Source organism: Hyla sarda, chromosome 3, assembly GCF_029499605.1.
Source record: "Hyla sarda isolate aHylSar1 chromosome 3, aHylSar1.hap1, whole genome shotgun sequence".
NCBI lineage: Eukaryota > Metazoa > Chordata > Amphibia > Anura > Hylidae > Hyla > Hyla sarda.
In genome coordinates this window covers 7,956,639-7,969,358 of record NC_079191.1, presented here as the reverse complement: position 1 = coordinate 7,969,358, position 12,720 = coordinate 7,956,639, and the positions used below count along the sequence as shown (strand labels likewise).

The 12,720-nt window shown below is 41.2% G+C and overlaps 1 protein-coding gene across 1 annotated transcript in view; it reads left to right on the top strand.

The window, feature by feature from the left end:
- The first annotated feature begins 4,028 nt into the window (after positions 1-4,028).
- KCNK3 (potassium two pore domain channel subfamily K member 3) overlaps positions 4,029-12,720 on the top strand; it is a 107,487-nt gene continuing 98,795 nt past the window's right edge. The window contains exon 1 of the mRNA XM_056563734.1: positions 4,029-4,799. Coding sequence (XP_056419709.1) covers positions 4,511-4,799 — 289 coding nt within the window. The 5' untranslated portion in view covers positions 4,029-4,510. The remainder of the gene's footprint in view (positions 4,800-12,720) is intronic.

The window sequence follows — 12,720 nt, the reverse complement described above, 5'->3', positions numbered from 1 at the left end:
ATGGGATAACAATGATCAGTATAAGAGATTAGTGTGTGCAGTGTTATAGCTTCCTATGGGATAACAATGATCAGTATAAGAGATCAGTGTGTGCAGTGTTATAGGTCCCTATTGGATAACAATGATCAGTATAAGAGATCAGTGTTTGCAGTGTTATAGGTCCCTATGGGATAACAATGATCAGTATAAGAGATCAGTGTGTGCAGTGTTATAGCCCCCTATGGGATAACAATGATCAGTATAAGAGATCAGTGTGTGTAGTGTTATAGCTTCCTATGGGATAACAATGATCAGTATAAGAGATCAATGTGTGTAGTGTTATAGCCCCCTTCCCTAATAAAAGTTTGAATCACCCCGCTTTTTCCATAAAAAAAAAAAAAAAACTGTGTAAATAAAAATAGAAATAAACATATGTGGTATCACCGCGTGTGGAAATGTCCGAATGATAAAATCATATCATTAATTTAACCGCACGGTCAATGGCGTGCGCGCAAAAAAAGTCCAAAGTCCAAAATAGTGCATTTTTTATACATCATGAAAAAATAAACAAAAAGTGATCAAAAGGTCCGATCAATACAAAAATGGTACCGCTAAAAACTTCAGATCACAGCGCAAAAAATGAGCCCTCATACCCCCCCATATGCAGAAAAATACAAAAGTTATAGGGGTCGGAAGATGACAATTTTAAACATATACATTTTCCTGCATATAGTTATGATTTTTTCCAGAAGTACGACAAAATCAAACCTACATAAATAGGGTATCATTTTAATCGTATGGACCTACAGAATAAAGATAAGGTGTCATGTTTATCGAAATATGTACTACGTAGAAACGGAAGCCCCCAAAAGTTACAAAATAATGTATTTTTTTTTTTTTTTTCAATTTTGTCTCACAATGATTTTTTCTCCCCTTTCGCCGTAGATTTTTGGGTAAAATGACTGATTTCATTACAAAGTAGAATTGGTGGCACAAAAAATAAGCCAGCATATGGATTTTTAGGTGCAAAATTGAAAGAGCTATGATTTTTTAAAGGTAAGGAGGAAAAATCGAAAATGGAAAAACCCCGGGTCCTGAAGAGGTTAACCAGATTTGTAAATTACTTCTATTAAAAAATCTTAATCCTTCCAGTACTTATTACCGGCTGCATACTAAAGAAGAATGCTTTTCTTTTTGGATTTCTCTTCTGTCACGAGCACAGTTCTCTGCTGACCTCCGCTGTCCATTTTAGGAACTGTCCAGAGCAGGAGAAAATCCCCCATAGTAAACATATGCTGCTCTGGACAGTTCCTAAAATGGACAGCAGAGGTCAGCAGAGAGCACTGTGCTCGTGACAGAAGAGAAATCCAAAAAGAAAAGCATTTCCTCTGTAGTATACAGCCCCTAAAAAGTACTGGAAGGGTAAAGATTTTTTTAATAGCAGTCATTTACAAATTTTTTAACTTTCTGGCACCCGTTGATTAAAAAAAAAAAAGTTTTCCACCGGAGTACCCCTTTAAGAAACCATCTCCAAGATGACAACCTTTATAGACCAGTGGTCTTCAACCTGCGGACCTCCAGATGTTGCAAAACTACAACTCCCAGCATGCCCGGACAGCCGTATGCTGGGAGTTGTAGTTTTGCAACATCTGGAGGTCCGCAAGTTGGAGACCACTGTTATAGACTTTTGCTCCTTCTTTTTCTAAGAAGGTGCTCCCCAACCTGTGGCACTACAACCCCCATCATGCCCTGACAGCCTAAGACGTGGACCCTACTAAAGTGCCAGCCTTGCAACCCATTTCTCCTTCTTCTAAAGCAGTGTTCCCCAACCTGTTGGTCTCTAGTAGTGTTGAGTCCGAATATTCGTAATACGAATTTCTATCGCGAATGTCGGCACTTCTCGATTTCGCGAATATTTAGAATATAGCGCTATATATTGGCGAATATTCGTTTTTTTATGTTTTTTTACCATGCAAATTTGTATGCGAATTTTCCATGCAAATTTTCGTTTTTTGTTTGTTTTTTTCAACCAAATTTTTACGCAAATTTTCGCATGGAAAATAAAAAGTGAACGGAACTTAGCAAATATGCGAATTTCACGAACATAGGGCGAATAATCGTCAATATATTCGCGAAATATCGCAAATTCATAAATGGCCCCTGCTGCTCATCACTGTTGACGATTATTCGTCCTATGTTTGCGAAATTCGCATAAAGTTCCATTAACTTTTTTTTTTCCATGTGAAAATTTGCATGGAAAATTCGCATAAAAATTTTCATGTGAAAAAAAAAAAAAGAAGAAAATTTGCATAGAAAATTTGCATAAAAATTTGCGTGTGAAAAAAACTAAGAAAAAAACGAATATTCATCATGACGAATATATAGCACTATATTCTAAATATTTGCAAAATCCCGAAGTGCCGATATTCGCAATAAAAATTTGCATTACAAATATTCGTGCTCAACACTAATCATCAATATATTCGCAAAACATTGCGAATTTGAGTATGGCCGCTGCTGCTCATCACTATTGATGATTATTCGTCCTATGTTTGCGAAATTCACATATTCGCTAAATTCCCCTCCCTTTTTTTTTCTGTGCGAAAATTCGCATGGAAAATTCACATTAAAATTTGCATGTGAAAAAAAAGCTGAAAAAAAAGAAAATTTGCATGTAAAATTTGCAGAAAAAATCACATGAATTCGCATGTGCAAAAAAAAGAAAAAAAAAGAATATTTGTCATTACGAATATATAGCACTATATAAATATACGCAAAATCCCAAAGTGACGAAATTCGCAATTAAAATTTGCATTACGAATATTCGTGCTCAACCCTAATCGTCAATATATTCACGAAATATCGCGAATTCGAATATGACCCCTGCTGCTCATCACTGTTGACGATTATTCGTCCTATGTTTGCGAAATTTGCATAAAGTTCCATTCACTTTTTTTGTTCATGTGAAAATTCGCATGGAAAATTAGCATAAAAATTTGCATGTGAAAAAAACTAAGAAAAAAAACGAATATTCCTCATGACGAATATATAGCACTATATTTTAAATATTCGCGAAATCCTGAAGTGACGATATTTCCGCTAAAAATAATAAAGTTCCATTCACTGCCCTTTTGATATTAACCCTAAAAGTGCCCCTGGGCAGTGCTGGCATTATTATGTGGGCATTTATATAAACAATTATAAGAAGTGCCCCTGGGCAGTGCTGGCATTGTGATGTGGACATTTATATAAATAATTATAATAAGTGCCCCTGGGCAGTGCTGGCATTGTTATGTGGACATTTATATAAATAATTATAAGAAGTGCCCCTGGGCAGTGCTGGCATTATTATGTGGACATTTATATAAATAATTATAAGAAGTGCCCCTGGGCAGTGCTGGCATTGTTATGTGGACATTTATATAAATCATTATAAGAAGTGCCCCTGTGCAGTGCTGGCAATATTATGTGGACATTTATATAAACAATTATAAGAAGTGCCCCTGGGCAGTGCTGGCATTGTGATGTGGACATTTATATAAATAATTCTAAGAAGTGCCCCTGGGCAGTGCTGGCATTGTGATGTGGACATTTATATAAATAATTATAAGAAGTGCCCCTGGGCAGTGCTGGCATTGTGATGTGGACATTTATATAAACAATTATAAGAAGTGCCCCTGGGCAGTGCTGGCATTGTGATGTGGACATTTATATAAATAATTATAAGAAGTGCCCCTGGGCAGTGCTGGCATTATTATGTGGACATTTATATAAACAATTATAAGAAGTGCCCCTGGGCAGTGCTGGCATTGGGATGTGAACATTTATATAAATAATTCTTGTTAGTGCCCCTTTTATTCCGTTCAGCCCCTGCCCCCCTAAAATCTCTCTGCACATCCCTGCAAAGGCTGTCAGGGCACGATGGGGGTTGTCGTTTTGCAACAGCTGGAGACCCACCACTTGGGGCACCCCCGTTCCTATCTATAAATACTGTAGTCTCATCTTGCAGCTGGTTCGTAGGATGAAGCTTTGTGAGGAGATTGCTCAGCTCCTCCATTAACCCCTTCTTCTCACTCCTTAAAGGGACACCCCGAGCCAAGATCGCCTCCTCCTTGGTGCTGCCTGGGCATATCAGGAGGCTTCCTTCTGTACAGGTGGAGGTGGTCTGATCTGCAGGACTGTTCTTGGAGAAGCTTCTGGGGTCTCTTCTGTGGACCCCCTCCTCCTCCATCCTCGCTATCCTTGCAGGGACATCTTGTCGTGGACCCCGGGATGCAGTGTGTGGAGTCACTTGGTGGCCCTGGCTGAGGGTGGTCGTCACCCTGGTGCCTGCCCTCCCCCTTTTAGAGAGCAGAGAACCTTATATGGCCGGGGCTGGCGGTGCCGGAGCCTCCTGAGGGTGGTGCTGAAAGGACAGCTCCCAGGAGCCGCTGCCAGGAGCCGCAGAGCCGCCAGGAGCCTGATGGAGTTGGGGTGCAGCCATGACCTGGGGGTCCACTCAGCCACAGGAAGGAGCCCCTGAGACCCCCTGATGAAGATGAAGCGGCAGAACGTGCGGACCCTGGCCCTGATCATCTGCACCTTCACCTACCTCCTGGTGGGCGCCGCAGTCTTCGATGTCCTGGAGTCGGATGAGGAGACCACCGAGAAGAAGAGGCTGGAGGACAAGAGGGGCGAACTCCGGACCAAGTACAACCTGACTGAGGACAACTACAAGGAGCTGGAGTGGGTGGTCCTCAAACTCAAGCCCCATAAGGCCGGGGTGCAGTGGACATTCGCCGGGTCCTTCTACTTCGCCATCACTGTGATCACCACCATAGGTAAGAGGAGGAGGAGGAGGGCAACTTCTGCTCAATGTCATATAGTGTGTATATAGGGTACTGTGTGTGTATATGGGGTACAATGTGTGTGTATATAAGGTACTATGTGTGTATATAAGGTACTATGTGTGTATATGGGGTACAATGTGTGTGTATATAAGGTACTGTGTGTGTATATAGGGTACTGTGTGTGTATATGGGGTACAATGTGTGTGTATATAGGGTACTGTGTGTGTATATAAGGTACTATGTGTGTATATGGGATACAATGTGTGTGTATATAGGGTACAGTGTGTGTATATGGGGTACAGTGTGTGTATAAGGTACTGTGTGTGTATATGGGATACAGTGTGTGTGTGTATAAGGTACTGTGTGTGTATATAGGGTACAGTGTGTGTGTATGGGGTACAGTGTGTGTGTATGGGATACAGTGTGTGTATGGGATACAGTGTGTGTGTATATAAGGTACTGTGTGTGTATATGGGATACAGTGTGTGTGTATGGGATACAGTGTGTGTATATAAGGTACTGTGTGTGTATATGGGATACAGTGTGTGTGTATGGGATACAGTGTGTATGTATGGGATACAGTGTGTGTGTATGGGATACAATGTGTGTGTTTGGGATACAGTGTGTGTGTATGGGATACAGTGTGTGTATGGGATACAGTGTGTGTGTATGGGATACAGTGTGTGTGTATAGGGTACAGTGTGTGTATATGGGGTACAGCGTGTGTGTATGGGGTACAGTGTGTGTATATAGGGTACAGTGTGTGTATATGGGGTACAGTGTGTGTATATGGGGTACAGTGTGTGTGTATAGGGTACAGTGTGTGTATATGGGGTACAGTGTGTGTGTATGGGGTACAGTGTGTGTATATAGGGTACAGTGTGTGTGTATGGGATACAGTGTGTGTGTATGGGATACAGTGTGTGTGTATAGGGTACAGTGTGTGTCTATGGGATACTATGTGTGTATGGGATACAGTGTGTGTGTATGGGATACAGTGTGTGTATGGGATACAGTGTGTGTGTGGGATACAGTGTGTGTGTGTGGGATACAGTGTGTGTGTATGGGATACAGTGTGTGTATGGGATACAGTGTGTGTGTATGGGATACAGTGTGTGTGTATAGGGTACAGTGTGTGTATATGGGGTACAGCGTGTGTGTATGGGGTACAGTGTGTGTATATAGGGTACAGTGTGTGTATATGGGGTACAGTGTGTGTATATGGGGTACAGTGTGTGTGTATAGGGTACAGTGTGTGTATATGGGGTACAGTGTGTGTGTATGGGGTACAGTGTGTGTATATAGGGTACAGTGTGTGTATATGGGGTACAGTGTGTGTATATGGGGTACAGTGTGTGTGTATAGGGTACAGTGTGTGTATATAGGGTACAGTGTGTGTATATAGGGTACAGTGTGTGTGTGTGTATGGAATACATTGTGTGTGTATATGGGGTACAGTGTGTGTATATAGGGTACAGTGTGTGTATGGGATATAATGTGTGTGTATATAGGGTACAGTGTGTGTATATGGGTAACAGTGTGTGTATGGGATACAGTATGTGTGTATGGGATACAGTGTGTGTGTGTATGGGGTACAGTGTGTGTATATAGGGTACAGTCTGTGTATATAGGGTACAGTGTGTGTGTGGGATACAGTGTGTGTATATAGGGTACAGTGTGTGTATATAGGGTACAGTGTGTGTATATGGGGTACAATGTGTGTGTATATGGGGTACAGTGTGTGTGTATGGAATACATTGTGTGTGTATATAGGGTACAGTCTGTGTATATAGGGTACAGTGTGTGTATGGGATACAGTGTGTGTATATAGGGTACAGTGTGTGTATATAGGGTACAGTGTGTGTATATGGGGTACAATGTGTGTGTATATGGGGTACAGTGTGTGTGTATGGAATACATTGTGTGTGTATATAAGGTACAGTGTGTGTGTATAGGGTACAGTGTGTATGTATAGGGTACAGTGTGTGTGTATGGAATACATTGTGTGTGTATATAAGGTACAGTGTGTGTGTATAGGGTACAGTGTGTGTGTATAGGGTACAGTGTGTGTGTATAGGGTACAGTGTGTGTGTGTGTATGGGATACAGTGTGTGTGTGTATGGAATACATTGTGTGTGTATATAGGGTACAGTGTGTGTGTATAGGGTACAGTGTGTGTGTATGGGATACAGTGTGTGTATGGGATACAGTGTGTGTGCATGGGATACTATGTGTGTATGGGATACTATGTGTGTGTATGGGATACAGTGTGTGTATGGGATACAATGTGTGTGTATGGGATACAATGTGCGTGTGTGTATGGGATACAATGTGTGTATGGGATAAAGTGGTTGTATGGGATACAGTGTGTGTGTATGGTATAGAGTGTGTATGTATGGGATACAGTGTGTGTCTATGGGATACAGTGTGTATGTATGGGATACAATGTGTGTGTATGGGATACAGTGTGTATGTATGGGATACAATGTGTATGTATGGGATACAGTGTGTGTCTATGGGATACAGTGTGTATGTATGGGATACAATGTGTGTGTATGGGATACAGTGTGTGTGCATGGGATACTATGTGTGTATGGGATACTATGTGTGTGTATGGGATACAGTGTGTGTATGGGATACAATGTGTGTGTATAGGATACAATGTGTGTGTGTATGGGAAACAATGTGTGTGTATGGGATACAGTGGTTTTATGGGATACTATGTGTGTATGTATGGGATACAGTGTGTGTATGGGATACAGTGTGTGTGTATGGTATATAGTGTGTATGTATGGGATACTATGTGTGTGTCTATTGGATACAGTGTGTGTATGGGATACTATGTGTGTATGTATGGGATACAATGTGTGTATGGGATACAGTGTGTATGTGTGTATGGGATACTATGTGTGTATGTATGGGATACTATGTGTGTATGCGATACAGTGTGTGTGTGTATGGGATACTATGTGTGTATGTATGGGATACAGTGTGTGTATGGGATACTATGTGTGTATGTATGGGATACAATGTGTGTATGGGATACAGTGTGTGTGTGTATGGGATACTATGTGTGTATGTATGGGATACAGTGTGTGTATGGGATACTATGTGTGTATGTATGGGATACAATGTGTGTATGGGATACAGTGTGTGTGTGTATGGGATACTATGTGTGTATGTATGGGATACTATGTATGTATGGGATACAGTGCGTGTATGGGATACAGTGTGTGTATGGGATACAGTGTGTGTGTGGTTACAGTGCGTGTATGGGATACAGTGTGTATGTATGGGATACATTGTGTGTATGGGATATTATGTGTGTATAGGATACGGTGTGTGTATGGGATACCATGTGTGTATGGGATACAATGTGTGTGTATGGGATACAGTGTGTGTGTATGGGATACAGTGTGTGTGTATGGGATACAGTGTGTGAATGGGAGACAGTGTGTGTGTGTGTATGGGATACAGTGTGTGTGCATGGGATACAGTGTGTGTGTGTATGGGATACAGTGTGTGTGTATGGGATACAGTGTGTGTGTATGGGATACTATGTGTGTCTATGGGATAGAGTGTGTGTATGGGATACTATGTGTGTGTATGGGATAGAGTGTGTGAATGGGATACAGTGTGTGTATGGGATACAATGTGTATGTATGGGATACAGTGTGTGTGTATGGGATAGAGTGTGTGAATGGGATACAGTGTGTGTATGGGATAGAGTGTGTGAATGGGATACAGTGTGTGTATGGGATACAGTGTGTATGTATGGGATACAGTGTGTATGTATGGAATACAGTGAGTGTGTATGGGATAGAGTGTGTGTATGGGATACAGTGTGTGTCTATGGGATACAGTGTGTATGTATGGGATACACTGTGTGTGTATGGGATACAGTGTGTATGTATGGGATACAATGTGTATGTATGGGATACAGTGTGTGTCTATGGGATACAGTGTGTATGTATGGGATACAATGTGTGTGTATGGGATACAGTGTGTGTGCATGGGATTTTATGTGTGTATGTATGGGATACTATGTGTGTATGGGATACTGTGTGTGTATGGGATACAGTGTGTGTATGGGATACAATGTGTGTGTATGGGATACAATGTGTGTGTGTATGGGATACAATGTGTGTGTATGGGATACAGTGGTTGTATGGGAAACTATGTGTGTATGTATGGGATACAGTGTGTGTATGGGATACAGTGTGTGTGTATGGTATAGAGTGTGTATGTATGGGATACTATGTGTGTGTCTATGGGATACAGTGTGTGTATGGGATGCTATGTGTGTATGTATGGGATACAATGTGTGTATGGGATACAGTGTGTGTGTATGGGATACTATGTGTGTATGTATGGGATACTATGTGTGTATGGGATACAGTGTGTGTGTGTGTGTATGGGATACTATGTGTGTATGTATGGGATACAGTGTGTGTATGGGATACTATGTGTGTATGTATGGGATACAATGTGTGTATGGGATACAGTGTGTGTGTGTATGGGATACTATGTGTGTATGTATGGGATACTATGTGTGTATGGGATACAGTGTGTGTATGGGATACAGTGCGTGTATGGGATACAGTGTGTGTATGGGATACAGTGTGTGTATGGTTACAGTGCGTGTATGGGATACAGTGTGTATGTATGGGATACATTGTGTGTATGGGATATTATGTGTGTATAGGATACGGTGTGTGTATGGGATACCATGTGTGTATGGGATACAATGTGTGTGTATGGGATACAGTGTGTGTGTATGGGATACAGTGTGTGTGTATGGGATACAGTGTGTGTATGGGATACAGTGTGTGTGTATGGGATACAGTGTGTGTGTATGGGATACAGTGTGTGTATGGGATACAGTGTGTGTGTATGGGATACAGTGTGTGTGTATGGGATACTATGTGTGTGTATGGGATAGAGTGTGTGTATGGGATAGAGTGTGTGTATGGGATACTATGTGTGTGTATGGGATAGAGTGTGTGAATGGGATACAGTGTGTGTATGGGATACAATGTGTATGTATGGGATACAGTGTGTGTGTATGGGATAGAGTGTGTGAATGGAATACAGTGTGTGTATGGGATAGAGTGTGTGAATGGGATACAGTGTGTATGTATGGGATACAGTGTGTATGTATGGGATACAGTGTGTGTATGGGATACAGTGTGTGTGTATGGGATACAGTGTGTGTGTATGGGATACAGTATGTATGTATGGGATACAGTGTGTGTGTATGGGATACAGTGTGTGTATGGGATACAGTGTGTGTGTATGGGATACAGTGTGTGTATGGGATACAGTGTGTATGTATGGGATACAGTGTGTATGTATGGGATACTGTGTGTGTATGGTATACTATGTGTGTGTATGGGATACAGTATGTATGTATGGGATACAGTGTGTGTGTATGGGATACAGTATGTGTGTATGGGATACAGTGTGTGTATGGGATACAGTGTGTGTGTATGGGATACAGTGTGTGTGTATGGGATAGAGTGTGTGTATGGGATACAGTGTGTGTATGGGATACAGTGTGTGTATGGGATACTATGTGTGTGTGTATGGGATACATTGTGTGTATGGGATACAGTGTGTGTGTGTATGGGATACAGTGTGTGTATGGGATACTATGTGTGTGTATGGGATACATTGTGTGTATGGGATACAGTGTGTGTATGGGATACGTTGTGTGTATGGGATACAGTGTGTGTGTATGGGATACAGTGTGTGTATGGGATACTATGTGTGTGTGTATGGGATACATTGTGTGTATGGGGTACAGTGTGTGTATGGGATACATTGTGTGTATGGGATAGAGTGTGTGTATGGGATACTGTGTGTGTATGTGTGTGATATGATGTATGATACAATGTGTGTGTGTGTGTGTGTGTGTGTGTGATGTGATGAATGATACAATGTGTGATGTGATGTATGATACGGTGTGTGATGTGATGTATGATACAATGTGTGTGTGTGTGTGATGTGATGTATGATACAATGTGTGATGTGATGTATGATACGGTGTGTGATGTGATGTATGATACAATGTGTGTGTGTGTGTGATGTGATGTATGATACAATGTGTGATGTGATGTATGATACAATGTGTGTGTGTGTGATGTGATGTATGATACAATATGTGGGATATAATGTGGGATACAGCGCGGTGTTCTGTGAGGGATGACAGATTTCTAGGATAAGTCCTGAAAAGGGAACGCCGGGGCGGAAGAGGTTAAAGATCATTACCGGAAAGATACAGCTGTAGTGGGTGTGGAACTACAAGTACCAGGTGTGAGGTTAGAGAATGCTGAGAATTGTAAAATAAGATGCTGGATTGGATAGATAGATAGATAGATAGATAGATAGATATGAGATAGATAGATATGAGATAGATAGATAGATAGATATGAGATAGATATGAGATAGATAGATAGATAGATTATAGATATGAGATAGATAGATAGATAGGAGATAGATAGATAGATAGATAGGAGATAGATAGATATGAGATAGATAGATATATAGATATGAGATAGATAGATAGATATGAGATAGATAGATAGATAGATAGATAGATATGAGATAGATATGAGATAGATGATAGATATGAGATAGATATGAGATAGATAGATATATAGATATGAGATAGATAGATAGATGATAGATATGAGATAGATAAATATATAGATGGGTGTTACATTGTGTCCTTACATAAGCAGTGGGCGCAGGCGGCTCCAGGAATATTCCGTAGATAGATAGATAGATAGATAGATATGAGTAGATAGATAGATATGAGATAGATATGAGATAGATAGATAGATATGAGATAAATAGATATGAGATAGATATGAGATAGATAGATATGAGATAGATATGAGATAGATAGATATGAGATAGATAGATAGATAGATATGAGATAGATAGATAGATAGATATGAGATAGATAGATAGATAGATAGATATGAGATAGATAGATATGAGATAGATGATAGATATGAGATAGATAGATATGAGATAGATATGAGATAGATGATAGATATGAGATAGATATGAGATAGATAGATAGATATGAGATAGATAGATATATAGATATGAGATAGATATGAGATAGATATGAGATAGATAGATAGATAGATAGATAGATAGATAGATAGATATGAGATAGATAGATAGATAGATAGATAGATATGAGATAGATATGAGATAGATATGAGATAGATAGATATATAGATGGGTGTTACATTGTGTCCTTACATAAGCAGTGGGCGCAGGCGGCTCCAGGAATATTCCGTAGAATACTAGGGCTTCTATACTTAGCTCTGTTTTCTATCACCTTCCTGTACTATGTAACATACTAGAAGTCTCGGGTCGGGTGTGAGGAGAGGGCGAAAAATAGAGACTGCAACTGTCACACCCCAGGGCGACTGCTACACACAGTCTATTCTGAGACACAAGATGTGACATCCAGGAGAAGACACAGACTAGTGCACGAGACCTCAGAGCACAGGGAGGGGCCCCCACAACTAGTGACCAGAGGAAGGGGAACCTGGGGCCCCCACAACTAGTGACCAGAGGAAGGGGAACCTGGGGCCCCCACAACTAGTGACCAGAGGAAGGGGAACCTGGGGCCCCCACAACTAGTGACCAGAGGAAGGGGAACCTGGGGCCCCCACAACTAGTGACGAGAGGAAGGGGAACCTGGGGCCCCCACAACTAGTGACCAGAGGAAGGGGAACCTGGGGTCCCCACAACTAGTGACCAGAGGAAGGGGAACCTGGGGCCCCCACAACTAGTGACCAGAGGAAGGGAACCTGGGGCCCCCACAACTAGTGACCAGAGGAAGGGAACCTGGGGCCCCCACAACTAGTGACCAGAGGAAGGGAACCTG